The 21624-nt window shown below is 47.4% G+C and overlaps 1 protein-coding gene across 3 annotated transcripts in view; it reads left to right on the top strand.

The window, feature by feature from the left end:
- Positions 1–21624, top strand: part of tox (thymocyte selection-associated high mobility group box) — a 463082-nt gene that overhangs the window by 309952 nt on the left and 131506 nt on the right. For all 3 annotated transcript variants that reach the window (XM_060824082.1, XM_060824080.1, XM_060824081.1), the window contains one exon: positions 8030–8272. In XM_060824082.1, coding sequence (XP_060680065.1) covers positions 8030–8272 — 243 coding nt within the window. The remainder of the gene's footprint in view (positions 1–8029; positions 8273–21624) is intronic.

The raw sequence follows: 21624 nt of genomic DNA, 5'->3' as shown, positions 1-21624 counted from the left end.
CTTTAGAACTTGCTAGCCCTGCTTTCTCTGCGATAGGGTTAGGGTTAGGGTCAGGGTTAGGGTTAGGGTTAGGGTCAGGGTTAGGGTTAGGGTTGCTAGCTCTTTAGAACTTGCTAGCCCTGCTTTCTCTGCGATAGGGTTAGGGTTAGGGTCAGGGCTAGGGTTAGGGTTAGGGTCAGGGTTAGGGCTAGGGTTAGGGTTAGGGTTAGGGTCATGGTCAGGCTCAGGCTCAGGGTCAGGGTCAGGGTTAGGGTTGCTAGCTCTTTAGAACTTGCTAGCCCTGCTTTCTCTGCACACATGCCACCAGCCCTCCCAGGTTTCTCTGGCAATGTCTGTGTTTCTAATTTCTAGCATCCACAGTTCTTTGGGTTTTTAAAAAATGTTTATATGTGCCACTTTCTTCAGTTTCAGAGTGGCTCAGTGGTTAGCACTGCTACCTCACAGCACGAGAGACCAGAGTTCAATTCCAGCCTCAGGTGCCTGGTAGTGTGGAGATTGCAGGTTTGACCATGGGAGATGTAGGGATTGGGTGGAAGGGTCAGTGTGGGCTGAATGGCCATGCTTCCATGACGTAAAGATTCCTGGTCCTTCTTTGATGAATTCGGAAATGATCCCAATCTTCACACTTAGTACTTTTTTGACAACTTTAACCTCATGCAATCTTTAACCTCTTTTGTTAGCCACGGTTGACTCGCTTTCCTGTAGTGTTTTGGTCCGTCAAGGGAATATAAATTTTTGAAATAATTATTCTTTAAATGCTAGCCACTGCCTGGTTTAATGTAGTTCCCCAATCTGCCCAAATAATCTCCCCTTCATACTTTTGCAGTTTCCTTTGGTTAGATTGAAGAACAACATAATTTCATACCTCATTGCAAATTCCATCATGTTATGGTGACTCATTAACAAAGGCTCCTTTATAGTGAAATTCTGAAAGCGCTCTTGCATTTACATTATACTAGATTTAAAATTACCTGTTCTCTAGTTGGTCCCACAACAGTACGTTCTGGAAAACCATGCTGTATACATTCCTGGAAATTGTCCGTAACAGCATTAGAGCGAATTAAGGTTACCCAATCCACATTTAAATTCAAATCGCCCATGATGATGGTATTGTCCTTGTTACATACACCTCTAATTTCTAGATTTAAAATGCCCTACATTTCTGCTCCAGCTTCGTGGCATCATTACTCACATAAATGTTTATTGCTCCTTGCTGTTTCTTAGCTCCAACCAGATTGAGTCCAGAACTTCTGTTGACAGATCCTCTCTCACTAACACACTGATTTCACTCTTTGGGAATTGTGCTATACTGCCTCATCTTCCTTCTGGTCTGTCTTTCCGAAATGTTGAATACCTTGAACGTTCAGTTCCCAGACTTGGTCAGTGTGTAGCCCCTCCGCTGAAATGGCCATTAGGTTACACTGTTTACCTCTATGGGGCCCTGAGTAGCAAAGTGCTTTCTGTTAAATAAAATAAAAAAACAAAATACTGCTGGAAATCTGAAGTTAAAAACAAAAAGTGCAAGTGAAACTGAGCAAGTCTGATAGTATCTGTGGAGAGAAACAGAGTTAACATTTCAAGTCCAGTGACTCCTGTATAGAATTAACATTTCAGGTTCAATATGTCGGAACCTTCAAGAAGCACAAACGTGTATCACAGTGCTAGCTCCCATGGCCACTAACAGTGTCCTCTCTAACATTGTGGTTCTATCAGGTGACCGATTTCAATGGGAGTTTCCTTACTGGAAAACACACTTTTTTCATAAACTGCTTCTTGTGAGGTGATGAAGGTGAATTACTCCTTCAACGTGCAGGCTAGGTCTGTCCTCCTACTGTCAGGTTCCATCTTCCCTTTGTCCTTCTCCATCTTCCAGCAGCTTGTCCTACAGCCAGACTACTCAGACCCCTTGGCATCAGGGTAGCCCACAAACCCACCAACACTAATACAGCAGCGAATGAGCTTGGAAGACCCTATACAGACAACAAGCAAAACTAACATCATTTACAAAATACCGTGCAAGAACTGTAACAAACACTACAGTGGACAAACAGGCAGAAAACTAGCCACCAGGACACATGAACACCAACTAGCCACAAAAAGACATGACCCTCACTCATTAGTATTGTTATATACAGATGAGGAAGGACACCACTTCGACTGGGACAACACATCCATCCTAGGACAAGCCAAACAAAGACATGTATGAGAATTCCTAGAAGCATGGCATTCCAACCGGAATTTTATCAACAAAAACATCGAGTTAGACCCTATCTACCACCCCCTGAGAAAAGGAACAGGAAGTGACTTCACCACAGGAAATAGCATTACCACAGGAAATGACAGCACCAACCCAAAAAACCCAAACATATAAATAGTAAGCAGGAATTTTCAGCAGTGCTTCACCTGAGGCCCACTGAAGATGTTACCTAGTATGGTGACGAAATGTCTGGAAATGAACTTTCAAGCTCAGTGAGCAGACCTACATCCAAAACCTCAACCTGAGCTACAATTCTTCTCAAAACTCGCTAATCTGTAACAGCAGCTCTGTACAGAATCCTAGAAGTCACAGACCTGTCCTTCAGCATCTGCCACATCACTCCCTTTAAATTTTGTAAATAGAAAGAAATAGAAAAGCATCAACCGCCTGCAGATTCAAAGCAATGGCCTGAAAAAGATCAAACAGTGATTAATGATCAAAAAGTGATTGATGATCCCTTTAAATAACTTGTTTGAAAGATTGAAAGAGATCATTGTTGGCTGACATATTAAACTCCAAAATGGTACTGTGGGTGTCATTCCTGGAGAAGGGCTTATGCCTGAAACGTTGATTCTCCTGCTCCTTTGATGCTGCCTGACCTGCTGCGCTTTTCCAGCAGCACATTTTTAAGCTCTGATCTCCAGCATCTGCAGACCTCACTGTCTCCTACTGTGGGTGTCAAATCAACATTGTACTAATTGATACAATGGCCTGCCCATTCTACATGTTTCTGCTTCTATGTGTGCACCTGCCTGCAACTGTACAGTACTTGATGTGACTTGCCCTTTGAATGTGCATGAAAACTGTGGGCATCATGTTGTAACTCTGACTTAAAGCACACTTTACACAAGCCCGAACAAGTTCAGCTTTTTATTGATCAGATTACAATCACAAAACACTGAGGAGAGTTTAAAAGAGATTCTTTAGGTATAGGAATGTGGAATGCTGTAACACAAGTAATGATTGACACCAAACTGAGAGCAGCAGACAGACAGATATCAGCTGATGACTTAGGAATATAAAACATGAAGCAATTAAAAAGTGGACCAGCCCGAGATTCTATGATTAGATTAGACTTACAGTGTGGAAACAGGCCCTTCGGCCCAACAAGTCCACACCGACCCGCAACCCACCCATACCCCTACGTTTACCCCTTACCTAACACTACGGGCAATTTAGCTTGGCCAATTCACCTGACCCACACATCTTTGGACTGTGGGAGGAAACTGGAGCAAACCCACGCAGACACAGGGAGAACGTGCAAACTCGACACAGTCAGTCGCCTGAGTCGGGAATTGAACCCGGGTCTACAGGCGCTGTGAGGCAGCAGTGCTAACCACTGGGCCACCGTGCCGCTCTACGATAGAAAAGAAGAGTGATGTCACTTGAGGGTAGGCAACGCATGTTGGCCTTGTCAGTGATGTGAATATCCCCAGATAAAATGATTGAAGAACAATAGGAAAACAGGACTGTGGAAAGTTAACCACAAGAGTGTTGAAGATTCAATAAGGAAAAGAAGAGCTTAATAGTATCCCTCTAAACCCTTCATATACCCACCCAGATCCCTTTTAAATGTTGCAATTGTACCAGCCTCCACCACTTCCTCTGGCAGCTCGTTCCATACACGCACCACCCTCTGTGTGAAAAAGTTGCCCCATAGGTCTCTTTTATATCTTCACACCCTAAACCTACGCCTCCTAGTTCTGGACTCCCCACCACAGGGAAAGGACTTTGTCTATGTATCCTATCCATGTCCCTTATGATTTTATAAACCTCTATAAGGTCACCCCTCAGCCTCTGATGCTCAAGGGACCGTCCTTTTCTGTGCACAACTTTTATACCCAGTCTTGCTTCAATGAGCAGAAGGTGACATCACGATAGAAGCAGGATGTATTTTTAGATACAGCAAGATTCCATAAAGAGAGGGATGAAATTCCTGAACAGTTAATCTAATTTAGGCAGTGACGATTAAGACTGACTGAGAAGCAAGAAATCTCAATGTAATGTGAATGTTATAGAACAATCCTTCACATCTACTGATTATAGCAAACAGTGTTTTGGTTTAATGTTTCGGTTAAGATACAGCACCTTTAAATCTGACTTAGACTGTGGGTCGTGATGCTAGACAGAATCAGACAGCTGTAAGCGATCTTCCAGCAGACGTCCAGTGAAACCATGGGGAGGTATGGGGATGAGCTGCAGAGTGTGCGAGGGCAGGATGGTATGTTGGTGTGATGGACAGAGAATCTGTGGAAGGTGTTAGTGCCCTGGTCAAATAGCTGCCAGCATTGGGTGTAGATGGTGATGGCTGGAAGGAAAGATGCAGTCAGATTGGCAGAAGGAAATCCTTGAGAGATCCCATGGTTCAGTGGGCATTGAGCAGCTGTGGAGATACTGCATTCAGAACTGAAAGCATGGCATCAACCTTGATTGGCTCACCATATTCAATACACTGGGTCTTCCATGTGGAACAGAGGAGGGTTTTTTAAATTCATTCATGGGAACTGGGCATTGCTGGCTGGATCAGCATTCATTGTCCAGTCCTTGTTGTCCTTGAGAAGGTGGTGGTGAGCTGCCTTCTTCAATTGCTGCAGTCCACTCTCCAGTTGGTGGAGATGGAATGGCCACCCATTCAGCGGTAATGGGGTCAAGGAATATCAAATCCTATCAGAGCTCCAGCTGCAAGATAGGCCCCTCGAGATTATACACAAGTACATTTTATATCGATATCAGACCACTGGGTTGCCCCTCGTTTGGAAGTTAGTTGTGTTTCCACGCAGTGACTAATAGTGTCCATCCATGTGGTGGTGAGAGTTGACCTTGTTGGGACAATGCTTTCGACTTGTCTGGGTACTACTAGCGATAGTCTCATTTCTAGAGGTGAAATGTCCCACATATATTTAACATGTGATGGTCAAGTTCCTTTATTCAATCAAGGACGTGGGCTCCACTGGCTGGGCCACTGTGTTTTGCCCATTGCTAATTGCTCTTGAGAATCTAATGGTGAGATGCCTTCTTGAACTGCTGCCCTCCATTAGGTGTAGTTATCACAGCTGAGGAGAGAGTTCAAGGATGAGAGCAAATGAAGGAACGTGATATATTTCCAAGTCAGGGCGATGAGTGCCTGGACAGGACATTGTAGGGGGTGGTATTCCCTTGTATTTTCTGCCCTCGTCGTTCTACTCCTGGGGGGCGCTACAGATAGAGACTGAGACTGAGCGATGTACCAGCTCATAAGATCACAAGGGGAGAGGGATTGATCCAATTGTCACCAGAAACAAGTCCATCTTTACTTTCACCCACTGTGGGAGAATCTGCCAGTAACAGATTATACACATTGGTCTGCGCCCAATGTGTATAATACTCCTAAATCTTCATCTGTAAAGAAATGGCAAGACAAACTTTCACATTGAATGATCAGGCAATTTGTTTGTAATACTAAAAACATTTAATTATATTCGCTTTTTCACACAAATTTACATTCTAAATACAAAGATCCTTTTTTTGTTTTTCTTTTTCAAATGATAAATTTTAAAATATTCGCTGTTATTCAAATAATTGAATGAAAAGATGTCCCTCAAATAAAAGATGATTTATCACTTGTAATAAATTAAGTGAAACCACATAGAAAGCCAAAAGTAAACAGAAACCTGAATCACAGGGTGGAAGGTAGAGGCTTCTTCTTAATATTGACATCAGATAATATTTGCAAAGATCAGACCCTCCAACACCATCTGGAATGTGTAATTTGATCCAGTCTGCTGTAGAATAAGTCAAGGTGCCTGCAAGTTGTAATTGGATCTAATCTTTGTCAGATGGGCTCAGGCACAACATTGACATACCAAAATTCAAAAAGTACAGAGTATTGACACAAAAAGAGCTCATGAAAATACCTAATGCTAATAAAGAGCTCAGATATTGCAATCTGAAAATAAAAGTTTTCAATTCAGGCATCACTACAGGGCTCTGCTTAAATAGCTAAAAGCTAAGCACAGTAACCTAAAGAAACAACCTTAGAATGGTATCATCTGGCCATTGGTACAAGTGAAAGAGCTGATACTTACATCTGCCTTTTTAGATTTACCTTCCTCCTCACTCAGTCTATTAGCTTAAACGCTGCTACAACATCATTAGATTAGATTAGATTACTTACAGTGTGGAAACAGGCCCTTCTGCCCCAACAAGTCCACATCGACCCGGTTGGGGCGCAACCCACCCATACCCCTACATTTACCCCTTACCTAACACTACGGGCAATTTAGCATGGCCAATTCACCTGACCCGCACATCTTTGGACTGTGGGAGGAAACCAGAGCACCCGGAGGAAACCCACGCAGACACGGGGAGAATGTGCAAACTCCACACAGTCAGTCGCCTGAGTCGAGAATTGAACCCGGGTCTCTGGTGCTGTGAGGCAGCAGTGCTAACCACTGTGCCACCGTGCCGCCCACTCATTTCTCAATATTGATTTCACAACTGGAAAGTCCAAGTTTCTCTAATCTTTCCTCAAAAGATTCTGTTAAAAGAGGAGATGGATGGTTCAGATTTGAAATTTTAATGAACGTTTTTACCCAAACTCATCCATTTGAGGGGCTGCCAAATATGCCCCTTGGATAAGCCTCTCTTTGGTCTTCGTTACTCTGGCTCCAACACGTGTGGGTTTCTCAAAGAAACTAGAGACAGTATCCTGTATATCTGTTCATACTGCCCTGACTTATCATCCACAGAGTCCATATAGTGTGGAAACAGGCCATTCAGCCCAACATGTCCACATCGACCCTCTGAAAAGCCTCATGCCCAGACCTATCCCCCTACCCTGTAACTCTGCATTTCCCATGGCTGATGCACTTAATCTACCCATCCCTGAACACGATAGACAATTTAGCCTGGCCAATCCACCCAACCTGCACATCTTTGGACTGTGGGAAAAAAAACAGAGCACCCGGAGGAAACCTACGCAGACACAGGGAGAATGTGCAAACTCCACACAGACAGTCGCCCGAGGGTGAAATTGAGCCCAGGTGCCTGTTGCCCATCTTGTTTTTTTGGTTACTCCATTGACTAACGTTGCATCTCTACACCAAAATAAATCGTTCCATGTGAAGTGTTTTGAAATGTTTCTAAAAGATGAGATACGATAGACATTTTCTTTTAACACTGGCACAAATCTGGAGCACCACCCAGCTGCCTGGTTCATTAACTCAGAGAGAGAGAGAGAATTCCTATTCAGCAGACATTCATTGTTTTGCATACATTTCATGCTTCTTTACAAAATAATGTTTATTTGAATTATACACTCTCCAACCTTGTCAGTGCATATTTTTGCAACCACCAAGAATAGTTGTAATCACATTTTGAACATTTATTCTAATTTTCAGTGATTTGAAATAAACTATAATTAGCATATTTTATTTCAAAGAAAATAATTATTGCCATAAATTTTCAAATTTGGATTCAAACTGTTACTTTAGATCGTAAATCAGAATTCCAGAATTGTTTGATTTGGCACGAGCTGGGCAGGTCTGGATGTATCAAATGTGACACTCAGTCTCTGATGCTGCCTGAGTTAAGTACTTATGACTCTGTCTCAAAGAAAGTGGTAAATTCTGCTTGATAGTATTTGTCAATACTATAAGTTTGAAACAGCATAATAAGTTACAATCACCTCATTGGCAATGTTATAGTGAGTATTTCTTTTTGCTAGAGGGATCCATGGTTTCTTTAGAATGTACATTCATAACATTCCTATTAAAATGCCATTTTATTCCACAGTCTTATCCAGTCCCAAACATCGGAGATGAGGACCTGGATATCCCTCCTATTACTCCTCCTACAATGCCAGATCATTCACTTCTTCACTTGGCTGACGCAGAATCCAGTTACCACTCAATCTGCCACTCAATGCCTCAGAATGGGCTCCTTCAATTCAATCCACAGAACATGAATCTTCCTGCGATAACAGTGTCCAATATGTTAAACCAAGACGGAGCTCTGCTTTCAAACTGTCTCTCTGTGGTAGGTCATTCATTTGTCACTTTTTGGTCAAACAGATTGTCAGAGTTTCTCTAAGTAATTGATAATTCAAACCTTAATGTTTATAGTGATATATGTGATTTCAAATTTGTTTTAATATGGTTGTAATTTTTCACAATTTTGAGCATCTTTAAGAAGTCATGCAGTAATTGCTAAATTGATATCTTATTTTTCTTCAAACTTAATAAATGTATTATGAGCAAATATGAACCTTAAAACAATTCAGCCAAAAATTATTGTTTTCAATATTTATTCATGTGCAGACACAGTTAATTAACCTCTCTCAAAATAGTAAACAAAGGGATACCATGTTTATACACTGTTGGTAACTCAAATTGTAATTATTTGTTTTAAGGTGTTTTATAAAACCAAAAATAATTAAACATTCCTGGCAATGGAAACTGAAATACAGTTTATCAGTGCTTAGCTTACAGAGATGCACCTGATATTAGTCAATAAATCACTGTTCCCACCTCCACCCCCATCCACTCCCACCCTCAACCCCATCCATCCCCATCCACCCCCACCCTCACGCCCATCCACCACCATCTCCACCCCCACCCCCACCCTCACGCCCATCCACCACCACCCCCACCCCACATCCATCCCCACCTCTATCCCCGCCATGCACACCCAAACGCCGTCCAACTACACCCACATCCAATTCCCCCCCCACTCCATCCAACCCTGACCCCTGTCCAACCCCTCACACACACACACACACACACTCTCTCACACACACATTCCCATTCTCTCTCACACACACCCACCCACTCTCACACACACACACACTCTCTCACACACACATGCTCACTCTCTCACGCACACACACCTACTCTCTCTCTCACACACACACTCACACACACACACTCTCTCATACCCACACACACACACCCACACACAAACATACACACGCACACATACACTCACACAGACATACACACACACGCACACACCCATACACACACATTTACATATACACACACGCGCACACACACCACACACACACATACATACACATACATACACACACTCACACACGCTCATACACACAGATACACACACACACTCACACATACATACACACAAGCACACACATACCCACACACACACATACACACACCCACATGCACATACACACACCCTCTCTCTCTCACACACATACACACACGCACACACACACATACACACACACTCCGCATACATACACACACACACATACACTCACACACATATACACACATACTTCCCCCACACATACACACACTCATGCACACACACACCCGCATTCACACATTCACACACACACTCACACATACACACACCCACTCACACACACACACACACACACTTACACACACACACACATATACACTCACACTCCTACCACACAAAGTCCCACACATACACAAACATACACACACAGACTCCACACCCCCCACACACATACACATATACCCCCCACACACACATATACACACACACCTCCCCCACACATACACACACACTCACACACACATACACACACACGCACACATACACAGACACCTCCGCCACACATGCACACACACATACATATATGCACACACACACACTCCCACACATACACGCACACACATACACACACACATACTCATACACACCTCCCCTACACATACACACACATGCACACACACATACGCACACATATACACATGCACACATACACACTCACTCACACAGCCACATACACATTCACACACACACACACACATATGCACACACACATATATACACACACATACCCACATACACATACACATGCACATATACACACGCACACGCTCACTCACACACCCACACACATATTCCCACACACACGCATACACACACACATATATACACACACACACTCCCACACACATACTCATACACACCTCCCCCACACATACACACACATGCACACACACACATACACACACATACACACATGCACACATACACACTCACTCACACAGCCACATACACATTCACACACACACACTCCCACATACACACACACATATGCACACACACACACATATATATACACACACATACCCACATACACATACACACACACATATACACATGTACACACTCACTTACACACCCACACACACATATATACACACACACTCCCACCACGCACACTCCCACACACATACACACACATACTCGTACACATACACACACATACACTCACACGTACTCATATACACCTCCCCCACACATACACACACACATGCACACACACATACACACACATACACACATGCACACATACACACTCACTCACACAGCCACATACACATACACACACACACACATATACCCACATGCACACATACACATATACACACGCACACGCTCACTCACACACCCACACACACATACACACACATACACATCCACACACACATACACATACATAGACACACACATACACATACACACACATATACACACACTCACTCGGTTACATACGCACATAAACACACTCATACATGCACACACATAGAAGGGCTTATGCCCGAAACGTCAAATCTCCTGTTCCTTGGATGCTGCCTGACCTGCTGCGCTTTTCCAGCAACACATTTTTAGCTATATACACACACACTCACTCACACACCCACATACACACCGATACACACACACATACGCATACACACACATATACTCCCACATACACACATATATACACACCCACTCACACACAGGCACACATACAGACACACATACACATACACACACACACACATAAACAAACACATACACATTCACGCACACATACATACACAATCACACACGCACCTACACACACATACTCATACATACACACACACATACATACACACACATACTCACACACATACACACACCTACATGGAGACACACCCACAACCCACACACACACATCCAACACACACACACCCACACACACACATCCACACACACACACCCCCACGCACCTACATGGAGACACACCCACAACATGCACACTAACACATACACATACACACCCACTCACACACATACATGCACACACACATATGCACACATACACACGCATACACACACACATACGCAAACACACATACACACACACCCACAAACACACACATATACACACACATACATACACACACATACACACGTACACATACACATACACAAACACATACATGCACACAACCCCCTCCACAACACACAAACACACACCTACATGGAGACACACCCACAAGACCCACACACACACATATACACACACACACAAATACACACACCCATACACACCCACACACACCCACACACACCCAGAGACACACCCACAAACGCACATAAAACATACAACATAACAGCACAGTACAGGCCCTTCAGCCCTCGATGTTGTGACAACCTGTGAAATTAATCGAAAGCTCATCTAACCTACACTATCCCTTTATCATCCATATTTTTATCCAATGACTATTTATATGCCCTTAATGTTGGCGAGTCTGCTACTGTTGCAGGCAGGGCATTCCACGCCCTTACTACTCTGAGTGAAGAACTTACCCCTGACATCTGTTGCCCCTCAACTTAAAGCTGTGGCCCCTTACGCTCACCATCACCATCCGAGGAAAAAGGCTCTCACTGTCCATCCTCTGATCATCGAATATGTCTCTATTAAACCACCTCTTAACCATCTTCTTTCTAATGAAAACAGTCTCAAGTTCCTCAGCCTTTCCTCATAAGACCTTCCTCCATACCAGGCAACATCCCAACAAATCTCCCCTGAACCCTTTCCAAAGCTTCCACATCCTTCCTATAATGCGGTGACCAGAACCATAGGCAATACTCCAAGCGTGGCCACACCAGAGTTTTGTACAGCTGCAGCATGACCACATGGTTCCGAAACACAATCCCTCCACCAATAAAAGCTAGCACACCGTATGCCTTTGTAAATACCCTAACAAACTGGGTGGCAACTTTCAGGGATCTGTGTACCTGGACACCAAGATCCCTCTGTTCATCTACATTACCAAGACTCTTACCATTAGCCCAGTACTCTTTATTCTTGTTGCTCCTTCCAAAGTGAATCACCTCACACTTTTCCACATTAAACTCCATTTGCCACCTCTCAGCCCAGCTCTGCAGCTTATCTATGTCCCTCTGTAATCTGCAACATCCTTCGGCGCTATCCACAACTCCACAGACCTTAATGTCATCCGCAAATTTACTAACCCATCCTTCTACACCCTCATCCAGGTCATTTATAAAAATGACAAACAGCAGAGGCCCCAAAACAGATCCTTGTGGTTCACGACTCGTAACTGAACTCCAAGATGAACACTTTTCATCAAGCACTACCCTTGGTCTTCTTTCTGATCCAAACCACCAAATCACCCTCAATCCCATGCCTCTGTATTTTGTGCAGTAGCCTACCGTGGGGAACCTTATCAAACCCCTGACTGAAATCCATATACACCACATCAACCACTTTACCCTCATCCACCTGTTTGGTCACCTGCTCAAAGAACTCAATAAGGTTTGTGAGGCACGACCTACCCTTCACAAAATCATGTTGACTATCCCTAATCAAATAATTCCTTTATAGATTAATGTGAATCCTATCTCTTATAACCTTTTCCAAAACTTTGCCCACATCCACAGTAAGGCTCTCAGGTCTATAATTACCAGGGTTGTCTCTTTGAACAAGAGGATAACATTTGCTATCCTCCCGTTTTCTGGCACTATTCCTGTGGACAATGAGATACACCCCCACACACAGACACATTCACACATACACAGACACACAGACAAACACCCATACACACACACACACACACACACATCTACCTACACGGAAACACACACCCACACAGACACACTCACACATACACAGACACATACGCAGACACACAGACAAACACACCCACACACCTACACACCTACACGGAGACACACCCACACACACACACCTACACAGAGACACACATACACACACACACACACACACACTCACACATCTACCTACATGGAACACACACACACACACCCACACACACATACACAGACACATATGCAGACACACAGACAAACACCCATACACACACACACACACACACACACACACATCTACCTACACGGAAACACACACCCACACAGACACACTCACACATACACAGACACATACGCAGACACACAGACAAACACACCCATACACCTACACACCTACACGGAGACACACCCACACACACACACCTACACAGAGACACACATACACACACACACACACACACTCACACATCTACCTACACGGAACACACACACACACACCCACACACACATACACAGACACATATGCAGACACACAGACAAACACACATACACACACACCTACACGGAGACACACCCACACACACACACACACACACACACACACCTACACGGAGACACACCCACACACACACACACACACACACACACACATATACACACACGCACACACCCACACTCTCAATGAGTAGCACTGCTGCATCACAGTTTTAGGGATGCGGTTTTGATTACAGCCGGAAAGTTTGTACATCCTCCCGGTGTCTGCGTGGGCTTCCTCCAGTTACTCTGCTTCCTCCCACAGTCCAAAGATGTGCAGGTTAGTTAACCAAGCCAAATTGTCCAGGGATATGCAGGCTAAATGGATTAGCCATAGCAAATGCAGAATCACAGGGATAGGGTGGGATGCTCTTCGGAGGGTCTGTGTGGACTCGATGGGCTGAATGGCCTGCTTCCACACTGTAGGGATTCTGTATACATGCACAGGTGTTAAGGTTTGTTGTGATGTCCTGTAGGCTGCACTATTCCAGCATCATTGTAGCCTCTGGTTGTTGTTGTATTATTCTCTACAGCAACTGCTCTCACCTTGTGCAATAACCTTTTGTGTCACCATATTCAAAGCCTTTTGGAAATACATTATGTCTATTTGTTCTCCTTTATCTACCCTGCTCATCACATCCTCAAAGAAGTCTGTTAGATCTTTGATTTCCCTTTCACAGAAACATATTGGCTGCTTGATCATGTTACTATTTTCTAGATCAGCTGATACTTTGTTCTTGATGGTGGATTCTGGCATTGTCCCAGCGTGAGGCTGAGTGCCCTTGGTTTCCACGAGTGGCCACTGTCACTCACTTGGATGATGCTCAGAAATCTCAACAATACCTTGGAGGACAGATTACTGAACTGTTGCTTGATGCAGACTATCATCCACAGCCACTCGAGCAGTATCTGCTGCTCATGACCTCACTCTGATTTTGGGGGATTGTGTTCATAGGAAGTTGTTAGACCATAAACCAGGGTTGGCTGAATGAAGGTGTGAATGGATGCAGACAGGAAGGGATCGTGGCTGTGTGCAAAATTGTGTGGTAACTTGGTGCCAAACCTCCTCCTCACTACTTAACCACAGCCTGCCCAATTCAGCAAGCACGTTTTGTATACCCACTCACCTTTTATTGGACATTGACTCATCGAAATTCTCTACTGAGTCCTGTACAGCAGACCCTGGATACAGCATTCCCCCTCACCCCCCAGCGAGGTCATCCAGGCTATCCTTTCCCCCAGCACTGGCTGCAACATTAATGCAGTGGTCCCACTGTGTTTAGATCCCAGCATCTAATCTATCGAAGTAGTTGTGGATGTCTTTGTGAAAACAGCAACAGTGCAACTATATGATCAGTGTGTTCACAGTGCTCTCACTGAGTCTCACCCTGTCCAGTGGTCTGGAAGGAGAAGGGTACTCGAGTAAGATTATGGTGCTGAGATAGGGAAAAGTCAAAGCTTATCCTATCCTGTGATTAAGGGATGAGAAAGAAGATTAGGTATGAGGATAGCATGATCTTAAGTGGGTTCCACCTACTGTTAGACATGGCCTGATCAGTGACTGAGCCAATAATGGCAGCATTAGGACACACTACTACCAGCAAACACCCCCCCACCCCCTTCCCACCACCACCCCCATCTGATTCATTCCTGCTGCCTTGAGCTGTCTGCAAGTCAATGGGAAGTGTTTCAGGGTGCACTGTCAATCTGTTTGGGTGATCTTGCTGACATGGATGGATAGATGCCAGTGTGTGAGGTGAAGTTGTGTGTGACGGTACAGTGGACCAGATGAATTTTAGAGATGAGTCCTCATTGATAAAATGTTTTGGTGGCTGAATGATGGGCCTGTGGTGAATTGAGCAGGCTGTGAGTTGACTGGTAGAGTTCCTACTGCGCAGTATTTGAGCACATGACCTCCACCTCCACCTCCAAGTGACATCAGTCAAATGAATCCATTGCGGCCAGATCTTTGCAGCTTGACTCTGACATTGCTCCCACTGGCTAGCTGCTCCCACTGCCTTCTGACCTTGTGTTTGGAGGGTCATCTCCTAATTTGCACATCCTTCAGTTGTATCTGAAAACATTGTAGCCCGCTCCCCCAACGTTTTGTCACTCTCTAGTGTTTCCCTGGCCAGGATTACCTACCATTCCAGCCACAACGCACTTCCACTCTGACAAAGTGCCAGCAGCCGTTAATCACTGCAGGGTAATTTAAAGCAATGCTAGGCTCTCACAGCATTAACCCTTTCCTAATGAGTCCATTCATTCCCACAGTATAGTGGCATTGACTAGCTCCTGAGATCGGTGAAATGAGCAGACTGTGTAACGCTGGTGTGCTTCTGACATTTCAATCACAAGGCAACGGTAAATTGTGGATCACAATCACTCGAACTCTTTGATGATTGTAGCATCTCAGACAGCACACTATGCTGTTACTCCCAATCCAGTTTCCAGTGAAACAGCACACAGCAGAGCTGTCATCTTTTTCCATCTCACTTAGATACCAAAATCAAATGATAATATCCAAACAGTGAATTTGTCAAGGAGAGTGGCAGCCACATGTGCTTGTCTCAAGTAGGAGTTTAATTTCAATTGCCAAACATTTTCTTTACCACTTTTCCTTTTTGGCAATACATTCTGTCACTGTGAGCAGTGATGGTCATGGAATCCAGATCGGAACATTCAATCGTTGTCTTTTTTTGTTCATTAATGGGATGTGGCATTTCTGGCTGGGCCAGAATTTATTGCCCACCCCTTGTTGTGTTTGAGCTGATGAGGTGCCTTATTGAAGCACTGCAGTTCAATTGGTGGAGGCAGACCCACAACGCCCTTCAAAAGGCTATTGCAGGACTTTGACCCAGCAACAGTGAAAGGGCAGAAGCAGTGGATGGTTCGGAGTAGACCTTGCAGGGGGTGGTGTTCCCATGTATCTGCTGCTCTTGTCCTTCTAGATGGAAGTGGTCATGGGTTTGGAAGGTGCTGTCGAAGATGCTGCCTTGGTGATTTCCTGCAGTGAACGTTGTAGCTGATGAACACAGAGTGTCGGTGGTGGAGGGAGTGAATGTTTGTAGATGATTTGGAGACACCGGTGTTGTACTGGGGTGTACAAAGTTAAAAATCTCACAGCACCTGGTTATAGTCCAACAGGTTTAATTGGAAGCACTAGCTTTTGGAGCGCCGCTCCTTCATCAGGTGGTTGTGGACAAAAGCTAGTGTTTCCAAATAAACCTGTTGGACTATAACCTGGTGTTGTGTGATTTATGTTTGTAGATGTGAACTAATATGGAGGAAAAGACAACATCTCATTCTCCATAATATGCAAGCTTATTCCATTAGGTTCCTTCCGTTTGGTGCAGTTGGGTGACATTTCGGAATAGAATGGGCATCGGCTGGGGACCTAGTGGAATGTCGGTGCTTACAGTGCGGGTTTGCCAGTCATGGGAGCTTCACTCAACAAGACTTTGCTTAGAATTACAGTCAGGCTCCAAACATTTCCGATGGAGATGTTTAAAAAAACACAATTCTGCTTCTTTCCAAGGGTATATTGATCATCTCCTTAGGAAAAGGTTAAAATTCCAATTAATATGAAACAATGGGATTGTGAGAGGTAAGATGGCCTTTCCATTTTAATTAGGGTTTAATTGGTTTGACTGAACCAAAGGATCATTTGTTGTTGTTGGTCAACATTTTCCTTTACAATAATTAGAACAGTTCTAGGAGAATAACCACAATAATGACTGAATGAATTCGTTGATTGCTTTGTACCTGATCAAGTTAATTCCTGAGGAAGACCCCTGAAGGATTTTAACCCTACCCACCGATCAGAAACCAGTCAGACAAGCCGTGGTCAATTGTTGAGTTACTCACCTGCTCTGAAATCCTTGGAAATGGATAAACTCCGGTTTTCAGTTGTTCACCTGAGTAGAGGCTCAGAATACCCAATCAAAAATACCCCACCATTTCTTTACCAGACAAGGTGTAACCTCTAACTCATTGCCACCCAGAGCAGAGAAACTTTGTACCCATTAGAGACTCTAAATAGAAACAGGTGCGATCCTCTAGTCCCACACATCAAGCTATGGCCTCGCAGCTTCGGATATGTCCCTACCACATCCCACCACATCCCAGCACATCCCAGCACCCCCAGCTCCCCCACCACATCCCAGCACCCCAACCACATCCCAGCATCCCAACACTTCCACCACATCCCAGCACATCACAGCACCCCCAGCTCCTCCACCACATCCCAGCACCCCCAGCTCCCCCAACACATCCCAGCATCCCCAGCACATCCCAGTAGATCCCAGCACTCCCACTACATCTCAGTACCCCCGACAACTCCAACACATCCCAGCACCCCCACCACATCCCAGCACTCCCAGTTCCCTCACCACATTCCAGCATCCCACCACATCCCAGCACCCCCAACACCCCCAACACATCCCAACACCCCAACACCCTCAACACCCCCAACATCCCCAACACCCCACCACCCTCATCACCACCACCGCCCCCAACATCCCCACTGCTCCCACCATCCCCACCATCCCAAAACCCCACCACCCCAACACCCCCTGCGTCCTCACCACACCCCACACCCCCAACACCCCCGCCATCCTCAACTCCCCAACATCCCCAACACCCCCTGCCCCCAACACCCCCAACACCCTCATTGTCCCAACACCCCAAACACACCTACCACACCCACCGAACCCACCACACCCAACACCCCAAACACGCCAACACCCCCAAAGCCCCCACCACCCCCAACACCCCCACTGCCCCCAACACCCCACCGCCCCCACCATCCCACCACCCACACCGTCCCCAACAGTCCCAACACCCCCACCATCCCCACCTCCCCAACACCCCAATTAGCCCCCAACACCCCCACCGCCCCCACCATCCCACCATCCACACCACCCCAATGGCCCCAACACCCCCACTGTCCCCAACACCCCAACCACATCCACCACATCCACCATCCCCACCGACCCCAACACCCGCAACACCCCCAACAACCCCACAGCCCCGAACTCCCCCAACACCCCCACCACCCCAACACCTCCACCACCCAACACCCCCAATACCCCCACCAACCCAACATCACCAACATCCCCACCGCCCCCAACACCCCACCACCCCAACACCTCCACCACCCAACACCCCCAATACCCCCACCAACCCAACATCACCAACACCCCCACCACCCCCACCACCCCCATCACCCCAACACCTCCACCACCCAACACCCCCAATACCCCCACCAACCCATCACCAACACCCCCACCACACCAACACCCCCACCACCCCCAACACCCCACCACCCCAACACCCCCAATACCCCCACCAACCCATCACCAACATCCCCACCAACCCCAACACCCCACCACCCCAACACCCCCACCACCCCAACACCCCCACCATCCCCAACATCCTCACCACCCCAACACCCCAACACCCTCACTGCCTTCACTGCCCCTAAAATCCCCACTGCCCCCATAGCCCCCACCATCCCCAACACCCCCACCACCCCAACACGTCCACCACCGCCAACAATCCCCACAGCCCCCACCATCCCAACACTCCCAACACTCCCACCACCCCCCAACACCCCTTACACCCCCAACATCCCCACCGCCCCAAAACCCCCACTGCTTCCACTGCCCCCTACAATCCTCACTGCACCCATAGCCCCCAACACCCCCACCATTCCCACCACCCCCAATATCCCCAACACCCCCACTGCCCCACCACTCCAACACCCCCCACAGCCCCCAACACCCCCAGCACCCCCAACACTCCCCACATCCCCCAACACCCTCACCGCCCCAACACCTCCACTGCCTCCACTGCCCCTACTATCCCCACTGCCCCCACAGCTGACCAACACCCCCACAATCCCCAACACCCCCACAGCTCCCAACACCCCCACTATCCCACCATCCCCACAACCCCCAAAACCCCCAACACTCCCACCACCCCCATCACCCCCACCATCCTCACTACCCAAAACCCACACCACCCCCAACGCCCCCGCCATCCTCACCACCCCACCATCCCCACCACCCCCAACACCCCCACCATCCCCACCAACTCCACCATCCACACCATCCCGAACATCCCCACAACCCCCACCACCCCCAACAACCCCTGCGTCCTCACCACACCCCACACCCCCACCATCCCCACCTCCCCAACATCCCCAACACTCTCACTGCCCCAACACCCCAAGCACACCTACCATGCCCACCACCCCCACCGACCCCACCACACCCACTGCCCCCAACACCTCCAACACCCCCCACAGCCCCCACCACCACCAACACCCCCACCATCCCCACCACCCCAACACCCCCACAACCCCCAACACCCCCAACACTCCCAACACCCCCACTGCCTCCACTGCCCCTACAATCCCCTCTGCCCCCATAGCCCCCAACACCCCCAACATTCCCACCACCCCAACTTCCCGACACCTCCACTGCCCCACCACCCACCAACCCCACCATCCCCACCACCCCAACAACCCCATTGCCCCCACCATCCTCACCACCCCAAAATCCCCACCACCCCCAACACCCCCACCATTCCCACCACGCCCACCATCCCCAACACCCCCAACACCCTCACCACCCCCACCACCCCCACTGCCCCTACAATCCCCTCTGCCCCCATAACCCCCAACACCCCCACCATCCCCACCACCCCCAACATCCCCAACACCTTCACTGCCCCACCATCCCCAACACCCTCACCACCCAACACCCTCACCACCCAACAACCCCCACAGCCCCCAACACCCCCAATACCTCCAACATCTCCACCACCCCGAACACCCCCACTGTCTCCACTGCCCCTACAATCCTCACTGCCCCCATAGCCCCTGACACCCCAACACCCCCACCATTCCCACCACCCCCAACATCCCCAACACCCCCACTGCCCCACCACCCCGAACACTCCCCACAGCCCCCAACACCCCCACCGCCCCAACACCCCCACTGCCTCCACTGCCCCTACCATCCCCACCGCCCCCACAGCCGACAAACACCCCCAACATCCCAACACCCCCACAGCCCCCAACACCCCCAACACTCCCACAGCTCCCAACGCCCCAACACCCCCCACAGCCCCAACACCCCCACCATCCCCAACACCCCCACCATCCCCACCACCCCCAACAACCCCACCATCCCCACCAACCCCACCATCCCGACCATCCCCACAACCCCCAACACCCCCAACACCCACACCACCCCAACAACCCCAACAGACACTCTCTGTCTCTCACACACACACTCACACACACACACACACACACACTGTCTGTCTCACACACATACACACACACTCACACACACTCACATACACACCCACACACACCCACACCCACACCCACACACACTCACACACACACAGACACACACACACTCTCTGTCTCTCTCACACACACACACTCACACACACACACACACACACTCACACACTCTCTGTCTGTCACACACATACACACACGCACACATGCACTCACACACACTCACACACACCTACACACGCACACACACACACTCACACACACCTACACACCCACACACACACTCACACACACACACACTCACACACTCTCTGTCTGTCACACACATACACACACGCACACATGCACTCACACACACTCACACACACCTACACACGCACACACACACACTCACACACACCTACACACCCACACACACACTCACACACACACACACACACACATACTCTCTGTCTGTCTTTCTCACACACTCATACACACTCACACATGCTCAACACACACCCACCCACACCCACACACACTCACACTCACACACACCCACACACACCCACACACACACACTCACACCCACCCACACACACACACTCACACCCACCCACACACACACACACACACATGTACACACACACACACACACACACAC

The sequence above is a fragment of the Hemiscyllium ocellatum genome, chromosome 4, assembly GCF_020745735.1.
Source record: "Hemiscyllium ocellatum isolate sHemOce1 chromosome 4, sHemOce1.pat.X.cur, whole genome shotgun sequence".
Classification (NCBI taxonomy): Eukaryota; Metazoa; Chordata; class Chondrichthyes; order Orectolobiformes; family Hemiscylliidae; genus Hemiscyllium; species Hemiscyllium ocellatum.
Note: the sequence above shows the minus strand (reverse complement) of the source record. Positions and strands in the feature narration are given on the sequence as shown.